The sequence below is a fragment of the Dromiciops gliroides genome, chromosome 3, assembly GCF_019393635.1.
Source record: "Dromiciops gliroides isolate mDroGli1 chromosome 3, mDroGli1.pri, whole genome shotgun sequence".
NCBI classification, from domain to species: Eukaryota; Metazoa; Chordata; class Mammalia; order Microbiotheria; family Microbiotheriidae; genus Dromiciops; species Dromiciops gliroides.
Genome location: NC_057863.1, coordinates 505459276 through 505475441, shown reverse-complemented (window position 1 = coordinate 505475441; position 16166 = coordinate 505459276). Strand labels below are relative to the sequence as shown.

General features: G+C 40.0%; 1 protein-coding gene and 1 pseudogene across 6 annotated transcripts; one reads left to right on the top strand and one right to left on the bottom strand.

Annotated features, from left to right (window-relative positions):
- Nucleotides 1-592: 592 nt before the first annotated feature.
- TMEM218 (transmembrane protein 218) lies at nucleotides 593-8532 on the bottom strand. Of its 6 annotated transcripts, none has more exons than XM_043990574.1 (5): nucleotides 8446-8526; nucleotides 6422-6572; nucleotides 5180-5290; nucleotides 4285-4387; nucleotides 593-1341 (listed from the first exon to the last, which is right to left on the bottom strand). In XM_043990574.1, the coding sequence occupies exons 3-5, from the start codon at nucleotides 5287-5289 to the stop codon at nucleotides 1207-1209; spliced, it is 348 nt and encodes a 115-aa protein (XP_043846509.1). In that variant the 5' UTR covers nucleotide 5290; nucleotides 6422-6572; nucleotides 8446-8526; the 3' UTR covers nucleotides 593-1206. The 6 variants fall into 6 exon arrangements, with proteins under 6 accessions (XP_043846509.1, XP_043846510.1, XP_043846507.1 ...); XM_043990575.1 differs by having other exon boundaries at nucleotides 6422-6503; XM_043990572.1 differs by lacking the exon at nucleotides 6422-6572 and having other exon boundaries at nucleotides 8446-8532.
- The window catches only part of LOC122747839, a 105560-nt pseudogene continuing 97508 nt past the window's right edge, over nucleotides 8115-16166 (top strand).

Below are 16166 nucleotides of genomic sequence, written 5' to 3'. Positions count from 1 at the left end.
ATTTCTGTAGTGAAGCTTCAGTCTTAACTATATTATTCTGTAGGGTCCATCTTAACTGAAGAGGATGAGGTAGGGTTCTTGACAAACTGGAGAGATTCAACCTGTCCCCATGCCTCTTGATTTCCTAAGCTATGTCCCTGTCAAAATTTAGTTCCTGTACCTTCTGGACAAGAGTCGTGGCTTCTCTTCACAATCAAGACGCCACAGCTACAAAGTGACCTTAATCTCTCTAAAGTCTTGAAGTTTCAAAAACTTAAGTTGGTTTCACTTGTAGCCCTCATTTTGAGGTTTCTGATTTTAAGCCAGAAGACTAAGGCTTAAAGTGTCTCAGAGGCATATATGTTGTCATTTTGAAAACGGATAAAATTTAGAACCTTGGCCCATTTCATGACTAACCTCACTCCATCTGGGATTCCAAACAGGTAAAAGGAAATGCCAGACACCAAAGATAGACATCTATCAATACCAATGGTGAAAAGATATTATGGTACTAAAAGGATACAACAATGTCTCAAATTGGATTCCTACATTAGTAAATGAGGAAAAGAGGAACTAAAGAACCCAAGAAGGGTGAGAAAATGAAGGTACAGAATGCAATGCATATTAGATTTATTCACTACCAAAGTGAGGAGTACGATTCTTTACCTCTTCTCACCTCTAATCGAACTTGGAATACAAAAAACACAAGTGTATTAGAAAATAAGACCTGTCTTTTCCAGAGTTCTTTAACATAAAGTGGTCAATAAAGCTTTCCAAATATGAACATACCACTTCAGATCTAAGTGTACTTCCTTTCCAAATGAAATAGACTCTGAAAGCAATGTAGTTTGACAGATCATCATAAAAAACTGATTTGGGGACTCTGCCAGCTATAGGCAAACATTTTCTTCCTATAAATCATTCCATTTTATCCTAATTTAAGCCCCCCTCCAAAATAGTTATGCACTCTTATTTCTGATTCTAAATAGGAGGAAAACAGGTATAAAAAGGGCAATTGATGTCCAGTCATTCAAAGTGATTGTGAAGATATCACTGTTTCTCTCAAGTCAATGAGAATCTGTCCCCAAAGGCATAATTCCATAGCTCCTTCCGATGAATCCCGATACTCATGAAATTTATGCCAGATCAAAGACATAGAAGCTGCCCATGTAAAACGGAACAGCATCTCTGTTCAATAGTAGTTTGTGGTATTTCTTTGAATAGTCCTTAGTATGATCGAAGTGGTTTGGCATAGATTGGCTCCAGGACGTGGTGAATTAGAACCAGGAAGAGGCTTCCAAAGAAGAAAATACTGAGAATAGCCAGTAGCACATAACGGCCAATGAAGAACTTGTCTATGATCTAGAGAACAGAGAAACACCATGTCAGAAAGGACAGTTATAAGGGCTGCTTTTCACTTGAATGTCTTTGTCACACTAATTTGGAAATCTCTGCTTAGCAAAGCTCACTAATTGCTAGATGTAACTTCAGACACTACCCCACTCTGGCTTTCCTCTACAAATGGAAAAGGAATTTCCCTTTTAGAACTGAGGTATATTAGAGTTTTAAAGTGAACTAAAAGGCTAAGAGTTTAGAAAACACCTAGAACAGTTCTAGAAGGATCATTAACTCTACATTCCCTAGATGATGATGTTTTTTGCTCTAAGACTGCCTGAGTTAACGTGGAGCCAGATAAGTCCCTGACAGGATAAACACGGTATTTGGCTACTTTATAAATATTTGCCCACCCAACAATCCTAGGACAAATGTGACCATAACCAATCACTTGCAACGCCTTCCTGAAATGTTTCAGTAACATCCCCAAAATGATACACTGATCAATGAAAGAAATGAATAACTATAAACCAGTCACACTGGGAGATTCTGGTTTTGACACTGACTGAAACAAAAAGTTAGTAATGATTTTAGCCTCTTAGCTCCACTACCATGTTAACTGGCCTCAGATCTCTATGCTCCCTAAATTCACACTCTGATAATCTACCAACCTAGCTAGGCAGCAATACAAAGAGACCAAATGGATGTCACAGCTTCCGAGGTTTTTGAACAGAACACCTGGAAAATAATCCCAAATGTCTGAGTGGAGATCCAAACACAGAGCACCTGTCAAATCCAAGCCCCAGTGTGATTGCTGAGATCCAAAGACCCCAACAAGAAAAGGGCTGAGATCCAAAGACCCCAACAAGAAAAGGGCTGCAACCACCCCGGCTGCTCAAGGGATTGCCCCATGCTCTGCTTACAACAAAGGTCAGTTTGATGAAACAGCTTTAACATAAGTTTGACCTTGGCTCTAGTACAGAACAAGTCTCTTGCGGGCTACATGTTTGCTCGTTCGACACGTTTCACTTTTTAATTAGCCAATTAGCAGGCCTTGGTTGCAGAAGGCCCAGGTCATGTATTATTGATATGGTATTGAGCCAGGCTGCTGCAGGGGCCAGTTCAGGAAATCCTGCAAATGAGAACTCCAATTTTGCTGGCCATGCTGACAAGCAGATTTTGCCCAAACCCAACTTTTCTCTCGAGTCTGAGACTCCTGTGACAGAGGTTGATTGATTTTATAGAATTTTCTTTTTCCATGGTACTTTTCCTCTAGCATTCACATTTCCAGTAGCCCAAGAAGGAAGGCAGCCAACATTCTCTCCATTTCAGAGACAGGGAAATTAAGGCAGAAATTTGCCCCAGTTCACATATAGATAGATGGCACCTATAATGGCAAAGTGATTTTCTGAAACACTAGCAGAAATCTCAGCATTTAAAAATAGAATTCCCCAAATCTTAATAGAAAACATATTCTCATAAGTTTTCATAACTAACGTTTAATCTTGGCAGTTCTAGGCAGAACCATGAGTTATAAAGATCACTGAGATTCCTCTTCATCCCATGAATAGTTCTCTATTCTCTGTAGCAATAATGACAGTTTCTGCTATTTCTATTGGGTTGCGGGCAAATGGAGAAAAAAACTAAGCTTAGTTTGCCTCCCATCTTTTGTCAGAAAGGTGCTGGGTTTCAGAATGAAGACCACATTTTCAAACTTGTCCAATGAGTGTTTTTGTTTTACTGACTTATTGGGGGAGGGAGGTTATTTTATTAGAGGAGAGTAGGAAAGTCAGTGGGAAGTAATACTGAAGTAAAAAAGAAAATCACCAATAAAATGTTCAAAAAAGAAAAAAGAAGTTATAACTTAGGATATGACTAAGAATTAAGGTAAAGTAAGATATTACTAAGGGCTCTGGGCCCTTAAGTAGAAAGGCCAAAATTTTTTCATCTTGGCCTGACCTGGAGTAATGAAACTAATTGCTACTTTGGAAGGACTGGGGCCTAGGAGAGTGCTAGTAAGGAAGTACAGGTTAAAGAACAATTTTCAGGGGCATTTTAGGAAGTTGAACCACATTCTGATAAAGCTAGTGATCTTACAATGAAATTTAAAGCCTAACAATTTTTTATAGGTATTCGGGTACCAAGGGAAGGTAGAGACAGAAAGCCAAATTACATAACACAGCCCAAGGATCTGAGCCAGATATTCTATGGCATAGCTATAATCTTGTACGATAATGAAATGGATCTTGGGGCACTGACAACAAACTATTGGCAGACAAGCTTAGAATGAGGCAAAAGAGGCAGCACAACAAGATTACATTTATTGAATCCTTTTATATTTTACATGTTACATAGCATTTTCCTCACCCCAGACCTATGAGGAAGGTAGTACAAGTATCATTCCCTTTTTACTGATATGTAAAGTGACAGGTTAAGGACTTTGCACACAGCTAAGTTCTGGAGCCAGAACTTCTGACTTCAAGTTGTGTCCTCTTTTTGTTGTACCATGCTGTCTTGCTGCCAAAGAGTTTCTCTATACTTCAGCTTTCAACAGAAAATGTTCCTCTTTGCTGACTACTTTTCTCAATGAGGAACTATTCTTCACAGATGGAAATATTTACACTTAGGAGAAAGGCTATGTCACTCAGCAAGCTCAGGTCACTTCTAAGTCTGAATTGGTTTTGAAGGCTGTACTGCTTGTTTGATGTAATGGAGAAAACTGGAGAAAACATTATAACAGGCATGTAAATGTCTGATGGTGTTCCAGTAAAGATTCAGAACTACATTATTTTTCTTCGAGAATGGGCAGAAGGGGAACTAAAACTCACTCTGAGCTTTCCCCTTCGTTGTTCTGCCACCACAGCTCTTCTAATATCACATAACAAATCAACCCTACACCAGGGAAGGTCCCATTAGATTTGGAAAGGGTATAAGAATCGCAATTAGAAAGGCAAAAAGAAAGAATTTTACCTTAATTTCTACCTCTTGGATTGTGACCTCAGTGGCCCTGGGAAAGAACAACAGAACTGCTGTAATGATCAGAGCAGCAAAGAAAACAAAAATGATAGAGAACCTGGAAGATAAAAACCACAAGTATTAAAAGCACTGTTTACATTTTCCACCAATATGTTGGGCTGAGATTGTTCCCAGGAGCTAGTATTCTAAGCTCTAGTCCCACAACAATGCTCAGAGGGCCTGTTGTCCACCTAGCTCTGTAAAAGTAAGACATTTTTCTAAAGTCATCCTCTTGGTTCTGTTTTACATAGGTACTAGCTTGAAGTATTTCTAACAGGATCCAAATTTCTGATGTTCCAAGTTTGGGGCCTTTGTTTTTGCCTCTGTACATATCTACACGTTGTAATGACCGTAAGAATTCAAGTCAAAGCAAGGGTTTTTTTGCAATAAACACTCAGCTACTTGTACAACCTTCACTCTGGCATCACTGACAGAACATCCATAGGCCAGCACATTTAACTCGATTGTTTTTCAGAGGTTAGTATGCTGGTCTGGGGGTATTCACTGCTTCTTAGTTTCGAAATCTGAGCCCAGATTTAGAACTTCAGAAAAAGAAGTAACCAAATTCTATAAATCTAAACAAATAATTAAAAAAAATTTGTGAAAGGCGAAGAAAGATTTCCCTATTTCTGGCATGTTTTCCCACCTCACAGTGAAAACTGAAAAATAAATCTTTCTCTTTAGACCCATAAATAACATAGTCAGTGTTTATGACAGGCTAAAATGCAACTCATTCAAACTGCCAGTAATTACAAAAATGATCTCCTGAATTCTAAATGTTTAATGAATGTCAGCAATTTAACTTCTAATTGCTTTCACCTAGGACCCCCAGTTGGAAAGAACATCTTACCTAGCTGGACCGGAGACTCTGGATAACAACACACACACCAGGAATACCAACACCCAGAGCAATGCTAAGATGAATACTCCTGCACCCACTCCAAGTACAATGGCAGACATTCTGGAGAAGAAAGGAAACATCAGTATTGCTGCTTTGGCTTAGCATCACTGCTCTGCTACAAGAAGAGGATTAAATGTCCTATGTGCTCTATTTGCCTTCTTCCTTCCTCGTATTTCCAGTTTTTATTAAGTCATTCATTTATGTACAAAAAAACCCAAGCATTCATTTGTGTACAAAAAAACCAATTGACTGGGAGTGGGAGGGTTGAGGGAGGGAATTTTCTGATTAATATGAAGAAAATTAACCAGGGCAGGTTATGAATTTCCAGAAAATGTCTAGTCCTTGGTCTTAGTAAACACTGGAAAATTCAGGACAAGATTTTTTCTGCTCCATGTTTATTGCTTGCTATGTGTACTAGCTTTTTGTCATCACTAGTCTGTAACAGCTGGACTCCACTGTGTGGTATATTTGGAAACAAGATCCAGCATCAAACTAGGCTCTGAAAATCACTACCTGTGCAACCATGGCCGTCTTTTGACTACTCCAAGCCTCACCTTACTAAGTGGGAAAACAAAGCATTTTCTTCATAGCAACACAGTGGTGAAAGCATTTTGTGAAGAGATATGAATAAGCCCTGTACTGAGGTCATGTTACCATTTTACTAGAAGAACTAAATTTATGTGGCAAACTAAGCGTTGGCATAAAAAAAACCCACTATTCTGTGGACTTGCTGATCTCACAGTGGGTAATAAATATCAGAATATTTGGGAGTGGTGGTGGTTGGGAAGGCACAATGGAACACTGGACTTGGAGTCAGGACCTGGATTTAACGCCCCCCACCACCATTTTTTTTATACTGACTGTGTGACCTTAGGCAAATCACACATATTCTCTGAACCTCAATTTCCTCCTCTATAAAATGAGGGGGTTGGATTAGATGACCTCTGGGGTCCCTTCCAACTTTAAAGCCAAGATCTTACCACTATTTTCCCATTTTCCGAATTGAACCACATCTCTAGAAGCAGCACTGGGTCAGCTGTAGACTATATTTCATGCAGGTACATATGCTTCAAGTCTTTTCCCTCTCATCTTCCACAGAGTTCTCAATCAGGTCATTCTGCTCAAGAAACTTCTATGGCTCCCCTTTGCCCGTAAGCATTTAAAGCACTTCAAAATCTGACTTTAGCTTACCTCTCCCAGCTAATTACTTGCCTCTGCCCACTGTAGTCTACCAAACTGCCGTAAATGTTGCTCCTCAAACACGACAGTTTATCTGTTAATTACATAACAGTAATTCACAGACTGTCTCATGCTTAGAAGGTACTCCCTTAAAAAAATCCAACTAGAGGGAAAAATACACAGATAAAATTATAACACTAGTAATTTAGGGGTAGAAGAATTAGTAACTGGGGTTATAAAGAAAGGGTCATTTTATACAACAATAAATTACAACTTGATACCCTACTGATGGGATTGCTTCCAACTATGTAGATCACAATCCGCTCACTCCCACACCTGTCTTCTTGTTGAAGAAAATTAACCAGGGCAAGTTATGAATTTCCAGAAAATGTCTAGTCCTTGGTCTTAGTAAACACTGGAAAATTCAGGACAAGATTTTTTCTGCTCTATGTTTATTGCTTGCTATGTGTACTAACTTTTTTGTTTTTTTTTTAGTGAGGCAATTGGGGTTAAGTGACTTGCCCAGGGTCACTCAGCTAGTAAGTGTTAAGTGTCTGAGGCCGGATTTGAACTCAGGTACTCCTGACTCCAGGGCCAGTGCTCTATCCACTGTGCCACCTAGCTGCCCCAAAAGTCACTTTTTATAAGAAGCCTATCTCTTCTGTAATTAGTGCCTTTCCCTTCCCTATGTACCCAAAGTTGTATTTGCATTTACTTTGTAACTACACAGAATGGTGTAGTGCATAGATAGAAGTCTCTGGAGTCAGGAAGACAAGGGTTGCATGTCAGTCCTGACATATATGGACTGTAACCCTGGGCAAGTCATTTAACTTTTAATTTCTCTAGGCAACTCTAAGACAAATTGCAGCACAGTTGCAAATCTGCATTGGTAAAGGGAGTTCCCTCACCTGAAATTCCTTCCATGAATGAAATCACAATTACAGATAAAAATATCTATTTTCCATTTGGTTATCTGTGCAAGTGTTTTTTCCCCAATACAGTGAAAGGACCTTGAGAGCAAAGACTGTTTTACTTTTGTATTTGTATTCCCAGCACCTGGAATATAGTAGGCACTTAGTCACTTTCTTTCCTGAAAGGATGAGTATGCCTTGGAAGAGGAAGATGTACAAGCCATAGAAGGGGATTACACTTTGTGGGTTATGGGCCCCCCCCCTCCCCCAACTTCCTTTCTAGGGATTTCTTTAGAAAATAACTTTGTAAGGCTTCACAAAATCCCACCAGATGACAGAATCCTCTGCTAAGTACACAGAATGGCAGAAGAAGTGAGGTCTGAGAGATTGTGTCTGCCTGTAGATTCAGACCAATGGTCACGCAAGTGGGGCTGGATTCCCTGTTCTCACTTTTCCGGGATCGAGGTCAAACGCCTGATTTGAATTGACAGCAGGGCTGTCTACCTCTACTGGCTCACACCCACCAGCTTACTAGCAGCAAAGCATGACAGTGTACTTAGTCCTAGCTTCGTATTCTCCATGTGTGTTGCTAATGTATTCTGGGGCCCGAAAATCACTGTCTCCATTCCGCACCAGCACACCATGGGAAGGGATATTCAGCCTTTTCATAAGGGCACTTGAATTTGCAAAACCACATTTCCCTGGCTCTTCCCTTAGGATAAAAGACTCGGAGCCGTGACTGAATTGATGCAAAGAAATCCCTTCTATCCATGAACACCAACACTTTGTCGGCAATGCAGTTGCCCCTAAGCACCGAGAGGTTCGGTGACAGGCCCGGGTTCACACAGCCGGTACATCTTAAAGATAGGACTTGAAATCCGGTCTTGCTGGTTCCAAGGCCAGCCCCATCTACAAAGCCGGGCCCTTTTCTTGCTCCAATTAAATGTTACAGTCCCGCTGGCGGCATCGGGCACTGGGGGGTGGGGGTGCTGTGAGGATCAGGGCCCCACTTTCTGCTCCCTCCCCTTTCTCTTCGCCATCAAGCTCTTCCTCTCAGACCCGTTCTCCTCACGTACAGTGTTTACCCTATCCTCCCTCCCAGCATCCCCTTCCCCGTCCCCTCACCTGGCTAGCCCTTTCCCAAGATCTGAACCTCAGCCGCTTCTTTTCCACTCTACTTCCAACTCCGGTCTAGCCCCATTCCCGCAGCGCGGCCGCGTATTCTAGCCTCAGCGAATGACAAGTGGGCTTTCAGCCGCTACGTTCCTAACCCCACTAATCGGAAGCGGCCGCTCAACAGCTTATTCTCCCTCATTCCATCTCCAGTGGCGGTGGGAGGTTACTTCATCGTGGCCTTACTATTGGTTATTGCTGGAAAGAGTCCCGGACGCGCAACCTCAAAATCGATTGGACAGCGGCAGACTCTGGTTCTTTCATCCCCATCAATGACACCTTCCCGTTGGTAGGCTTCCTCGAATCATTGGTTAATTTGTCTTGAGGGCGGGCCGCTGGGCGGAAGAGGCTGAGTTGCCCCTCTTCTTTGTTTCCATGGAGACCGCCTTAGCTGCTTCAATTCCTGGGTTGGAGGTGTATGTCGCTCCACCTCAGTGTTGTGATTCTATGCGGTTTACTGTATTCTACTTCTGACTGATCACCCCATTGATTCATCTTATGTTCCTTTAGTTCAGAGTGATTCTTGGAATTCCCCCGGATCCCCTGAGAGGGAGGTCCATGAACATTCCCTACACTCGGACAGAAACAGACTCCCCCTCCCCCCGCTCCGCCCTCCAGGACCCCCTCTCAAAGGGGCCTATCTAGAGGCCTCTGTTAAATCTAAGATGAGGATATTATCTTCCTCTCCTTTTACCCGTGAATCATTTATGTGGAGGAAGGAGAAGGGATTATTCTTCCATTGTTATAGATGGAGGTAACTAGCCTAGGCGAAGGATTGCCCCAGGAATCACACGTACTTAGTGGTGGGACTAAGGCCTAGAGTCCATGTCTTCTACTTCCCTGCTCAGAACTCTTAACTGGTGGGCCCTGCTGTCTCAGAACCAGAAAACAGAATTGAGCGAGGCCTCATGCTCAGCTCCAGACTTTTAGGGGACAAGAAACATAAATCAGGCCAATCACGGAAAATCAACATTGGGTAGAGGATCAAAGAGCACTGGATTTAAAGTTAACACCAGACCTTCATAATGTCAACCTTTCCATGTACTGCCTGGGTGAACCTGCACAGTCACTGTCAGTTTCCACCACCTTAAAATAAAGGTGTAGAATGAGGTGAACTCATATATCTTGAACCCCATGAAAAGGAAAAGGTTGGCAGGAATATTGATTCTCAGTTCCTGTCTGAGGTAAGAGAAAGGAAGCCATAAGTGTGAGGCCTGATCTTGCCACTCTATATTGCACTCACTGTCTCTCTTCAGCTGAATTTGGTTATTAAGACCTCAAAGTACAAGTCTTGGGAAAAGGAAAGTCCTCCTTGTAGAGCAGTTTTGGCGGAGTGGTGGGGCAAGTTACTTAACCTCTCTGTGAGTGGGATAATAATCAGCACTACTCCCTCTTCCAGGATTGTAGTGAGGATCAAATGTGATAACAAGGTGTAAGCACTTTGTGTATCTTAAAGTGGTTTATAAGTGTTAGAAGTAGTAGTAATAGTAATAATCTTAGTCCTAAAGCCCATTGGTATGGGATTCTCTCCTTATTGGTGGAGATCATACCTCTGTGCCTGTGTCAGGGGTGAGCACAGTTGCTGTGAGTATGAGAAAGTTAGAGCTCTTCCATTCTCTTCAAGCTCAAGTTACTTTGGACTAGGTAATTTGCTTTGGGTATTTTTTGGCTTCCAGTTTGCATAGAGAATATGTAAAAAGCCAATTCCACTTCAGGTTTTTGAAGGAAAAGACTGGAAAGACATGAGAGGAGCTGGCCCTCTTCATCCTGTCCCTATCGCCAGCGTGCTACACCAGAGACCTTAGGGAACTCTCTCTTGAGTGAGATCTAGGTCTTGTTTGAGCTGTTACCTCGCTTCTAATGGCAGAACTCCTTTACTCTGTGTAATCTGGTATGTACTCCATGCATATGTTCTCTGATTTCTATTTTGCTACCAATTTGGTTAATTGGGTTTTCTTTGATAATCGGTATGTGTGTTCATTGTGGAACTGGTATTTGGAGGGAAAGAGGTCAAGCTTCAGATCTAGAACTTGGGGGTCCTCCCCTACCAATAATGAACAGCAACCAGAAGTTAGATTGAACCTGAAGCCTCACATCCCCTACACAAACAATACTTAAGGCAACAAACAGATGTATTCTAGCTGGTACCCTCTCCTCTCTGAGGAACAGAGTGGTCTTCTCGGCAACTTTCCCTGCTCCTTCTAGTGGCACGAATGAAAGAATCTCCTTTGGAGAAAGGGTTGGGGGGAGAAGGAGCTTAGGGATGCTTATTCTGCCTCACTTTCAGCCACATAACAATCTCCCTGTATATGTGGGCCCTGGAAAACATTATTTAGTTTTCCAGGGTAATCTGCATGACAAATGCTAGCTGCCAGTGGCATTATAAGGAGTTAAAAGGGAATTTTGCTTCGATCCAGGAGTAGTTCCTCAAGGAGAAGCAAAGGAGTTCCAATGACGAAAATGTTTGCGTTGGTCTGAGGGACTATGCTGTGGGTGCTAGTGTGGGGGATATGACTCACAAAATGACTGAGAATAACACTGAGACTTTAGGTTGTCTCAAAAAGGTTTCCTAACAGCTAACATACCAAATGCAGATAACCAGCACAAGCAATTCAGGAAATGACATCAGCAGTTTGACAGTGGCAGGCTTTGAAGGCACAGAGGGTTTTCCTAGCTGACAGGCATCTGTAGTGAGCATCAGTTGTCTAGGCTACATATATTTTTTCCTTTCCCACTAGGTGTGGGAATCTGTGGAAAGTATGCCCTTGCATGTATAGGGGCATTATTATCCTTGATATTTACTTGCTTTCCTGTTAAACGAAATGTTTTTTTTCCCTTCAACAAATATGCCCTCTGATTTGTTCTGATAAAAAAGAACCACTAGATAGAGGCTAATGAGTTATAGTTTGAATTGATCCTATCCTAAAGAAGATCTTGAACCTGAGTGTGGGCTTTCATAGGTCTATGTTTAAGGGAGCCCAAGCTACCTTCATTTTCATTAGGGGGACAGATCAGGTATTAGACCATAAAGAGGAAAGTTTTGAAAGGTTAGGTAGAGCTTAAATTAGGCCTTAATATAGGGATTATGATTGGAAATATTGAAGATGTGGGGAGGGCATTCAGGGGGGAGACATGGTGTGAGCAAAGGTGCTAAAGCATCAATTAGTATGGTTGGGGGCAGGGATTAGTGAGGTGATTAACTTGATTTGGAGAGAATATGAGCAGGATATATAGAGTCAGTTTATAGCCCCAAACTCAGTTTAGTATTAGGAGTGAGGTATCTAAACAGTTCTGGGTTAGAATACTAACCCCCACATACTATTCTGAATAGAATCAGTGACTTTAAATTTAGGAAGGAGGATTTAGGCTCATTTTTTTTTTCTTTGTCTTATCTGAATGAATGAATTTCTTAGACTTCGATTCTATTTGGTTGTGCTTGGGTAGAGTTCAAAGGTATAGTAATAACCACTTATAGGGAACTATAGATTTACGTTCCAGTAAAGTGGAACCTCTGGAGTTGCTTCTACTCTACAAAGGGCTAAATTCTTTCCCATTCATCCTGTTTGTTTTAGTGACCTCAGTATGCTGGGTCGGGTATACAGTGTCTTTGTTCTCTAAAGCAGCATGTCAAATGCCTTTCACACACAGTATGCCTATAGCATGCATACAATACTATACTCTATATATCCATTCTCTTATATTTTGGTTATAATTTGTCTTGCATTTAAAAAAACACTCAGACTTTGTCTCCTTTTAAAAAAAATCCCTAAGTAATCGCTTCCTTTCGCAAATGGTAAAATATTTGTTGTGCTTATTAAGAATGGGATGCACAGGATGGTAGGTGGGACACAAGAACATGGAATGATTCAAGAATAATGTCAAATATTTATCTGTATATAATTATAGTACTTAGTATTTGTCAAAACTCTGCCAGAGAACCTGAGCATTTTGTAACATTTTCTGATGAATGGTTATTTAACATTTCCATAGCATTGAAAGGTACCAAATACTTTGATAAGCATTAGTCATTACTTAAACCTTGGCATTTCTGGAGTGTTTAAGCAAATAATAACTTGTGCTGCTGTTCTTAATGATGGGGGAAACTAAGACAAAGTAGACATAAAATACCCACAGTGTACTGAAAATCAAGGACCACTAAGTGCTCGAAGTGTCAGTCCCAATAACTACCTTGATTTAGTTTACCAGACCTATATTTAGTCAACAGTTTAGTACTACTACAATGTATATATATAGCTTCTGTTTCTTTTGATTCTAAGACTTCCGTTAGTTAAATATGAGTTGTTCTTTACACTGGAAACAGATCTTGCTAAGGGAGATTTATGATACTGGAAAAGGGTTTGTTTTTTTTTGTTTAGTAGCTTTCAGTCATCGCTCCTTACTCTTTGTGACCCCATTTGGGGTTATTTTTGGCTGAGATACGAAGTGTCTCACCATTCCTTCTCCAGCTCATTTTATAGATGAGAAGCTCAAAGCAAACAGGGTTAAGTGACTTGCCCGAGGTTACAACAGCTAGTCAGTGTCTGCGGCCAGATTTGAATTAAGTAAGATTCGGGCTTCCTGACTCCAGGCCTGGTATTCTATCCACTCAGTCACCTGGATGCCTTGGGAAAAGGTTATATATAGTCTTTAAAATTATTTTTAAAAATTTTGAACTTAAAAAATACCAAATAAAGTCAGCATTTCCATATATATCCATACATATATATATATATATATATAGTTTTTAAGAAAAAGAGAAAAAAGGAAAAACTATCAACAAAGCTGACAAAATACATCCAAAAAATTTGAAAATATTTTACCATGGCATACATATGTGTGCAAAATATATGGGGAAAGTGCCTTCTCATAGCTCTTCTTTGGGGTCATTCTTGTTTGCAGCTTTGCAACATTCATTTTTTTTGTCACTGGTCTTTTCCATTTACATTCTTGTCATTGTACATATTGCTTTCTTTGTTCTACTTCATTTTGCATCACTTTATATGTCTTTCCATGCTTCTCTGTATTTATCACATTTATAATTTCTATAACATAGTAATATTACCATAATTTGTTTAGCCATGATCTAGTTAATAAGCATCTACTTTTTTCTTTGCTACTTCAAAAAGAGCTGCTATTTTGGTTTATGTGGAATTTTAATTTTTATCAATGGTCGTCTTGGAGTATAAGCCTCCTTGTGGAATTTCTGGGTCAAAGGGTACCCACATTTTAGTCAATTTATTTGCATAATTACAAAATTATATCCAGAGTGGTTGTACTAATTCACAAATGCACTGATATATTGGTATGCCTATTTTTCCAGAACTTTAGCACATTGACTGTTCTCATCTTTTGTTATCTTTACAGATTTCCTGAGTGTGAGGTAAAACCTCAGAGTTGTTTTGACTGGCATTTCTCCTATTATTGGCCATTTAGAACACTCTTTCATATAGCTGTTAATTGTTTGCAATTCTTCTTTTGAGAACCATTTGTTTATAGCCCTTGATCACTTTTCTATTAGAGAGAGTGGCTTTTGGCCTTATTCAGAATATCCCAAAGTCTTATTGTAGTTTTAAGCTTTAATAACTACTAGTTATCTGTAGATCATAGATACTAAACCTTATTAAAAATTTGATACAAAAATTTTCCTTATAATACTTCCTTCCTTATCCTAGATATATGGAGTTTATTTCTACAGAAGCTTTATAATTTTATATAATCAAAATTATCTATTTCACTTTTGTAATTGTCTTTATCCTTTGTTTGGTTAAGAATATATTCTCTAAAGACTTACATGAATTGATGCTGAGTGAAATGAGCAGAACTAAGAGAACATTGTACACAGTATCAACAACATTGAGCAATGATCAACTGTGATATACTTAGCTCTTCTCAGCAATACAATGATCCAAGATAGTACCAAAAGACTCATGATGGAAAATGCTCTCTACATCCTGAAAAAGAACTATGGTGTCTGAATGCAGATTGAAGCATACCATTTTCACTTTTTTTGTTGTGGGTTTTTTTGTTTTTGTTTCTTCCCCTTTTGTTCAGATTCTTCTCTTACAACATGACTAATGTGGAAATATGTTTAACATGATTGTGATGTATAACCTATATCAGATTGCTTGCTGGCTTCAGGAAGGAAGGGTAGGAGAAAAATTTGGAACTCAAAATCTTACAAAAGTGAATGTTGAAAATTATCTTTGCATGTAATTGGAAAAAAAATAAAGGTCTGGAAAAAAAAATACATCCTCTAAAAAAAAGAATCCATCCTCTGCCTGTAGCTATGAAAAGTATATGATCTGCTTCTCTTTTGTTTGTTTTTTGTTTTTTTGCAGGGCAATGAGGGTTAAGTGACTTGCCCAGGGTCACGCAGCTAATAAGTGTCAAGTGTCTGAGGCCAGATTTGAACTTAGTACGCCTGAATCCAGGGCCGGTGCTTTACCACTGCGCCATCTAGTTGCCCCTCTGCTTCTCTTTTAATTTTTTTATGGTATGATATTTAACATTCAGGTCATATGTTCATTTAGAATTTATTGTGGAATATGGGGTAAGATGCTACTCTAAGCCTAATTTCTGCTAGATTCCTTTATACTTTTTCCAGCAGTTTTTAATTAAATAGGGAGTTCTTTCCTAAGTAATTTATATTTTCAGGTTTATTGAACACTGGGTTGGTGAGTTCCATTATTTCTGGTGTTCTTTTGTCTAGTCTGTTCCATTAATCTACTCTATTTTTAACCGCTGCCAAATATTTGATAACTGCTGCTCAGTAATATAGTTTAAGGTCTGCTAGTGCCCTTCCACCTTTAGTCCTACTTTTTTGGGAACAGGCAACACACTTTTACTTGGGAGAAGGTACCCACATAGAGCTTTTTTTTTTTTTTGTGAGGCAATTGGGGTTAAGTGACTTGCCCAGGGTCACACAGCTAGTAAGTGTCAAGGTGTCAAGTGACTGAGGCCGAATTTGAACTTAGGTCCTCCTGAATTCAGGGCTGGTGCTCTATCCACTGCGCCACCTAGCTACCCCCCACATAGAGCTTTAAGGGCAAAGTCCATAGAGTCAGAAAAACAACAAGTAGGGCAATGAAGAATGGTAGGCCTGGTCCTATCCCTCAAATGGAGGCCTAAAAGGAACTCAGCAATTGGAGAAAGAGATTGGTATGGCAGAGAGATGTTCCAGGGTGTTTCGTTATTTTACTTTATATTCTAGATATTTTGTTCTTCCAAATGAATTTTATTATTTTATCAAGTCTTATAAAGTACAGATAATTCTCACTTTATGTAAATTCACATTATACAAATTTGAATTTAAGAATTCTGAAAGAAAGCTGTATTCTAAAAAAAAATACCTTTAGTGTATTATATTTTAATTTTATTAACTTTATTATATTCTGTGCCCCCCCCCAATTCCTGCCCCTCTCTCACTGCTCTATGGCTGCCTACTGAGACCTCCAGTAGCGAGGCCCATGTGTCTTCTGTCAGTCTGAGCTGAGCTATGTCTGTCCCCAGACCCACAAGTTCCTCCTCTTGTTCTTCCTTCTTGGTTCCTGGCTCCAACATGTCTTTGAACCATGTGCTGACCCCTTCCTACACTGGCACACAACTCCCTTTCTGTCTTCCTTCTTCCCTTCCTTCTCTGTCTCTGGGAAAATTCCCTGGACAGTCCTCTTATG

Excerpts from the sequence above, each read along its gene's own strand:
- TMEM218 (XM_043990572.1), bottom strand. The coding sequence starts at position 5,289 with ATGTCTGCCATTGTACTTGGAGTGGGTGCAGGAGTATTCATCTTAGCA. Across the intron at positions 4,388-5,179 it reads AGAGTCTCCGGTCCAGCTAG|GTTCTCTATCATTTTTGTTT; the intron begins GTAAGATGTTCT and ends TTTATCTTCCAG. Across the intron at positions 1,342-4,284 it reads TCCAAGAGGTAGAAATTAAG|ATCATAGACAAGTTCTTCAT; the intron begins GTAAAATTCTTT and ends TCTGTTCTCTAG.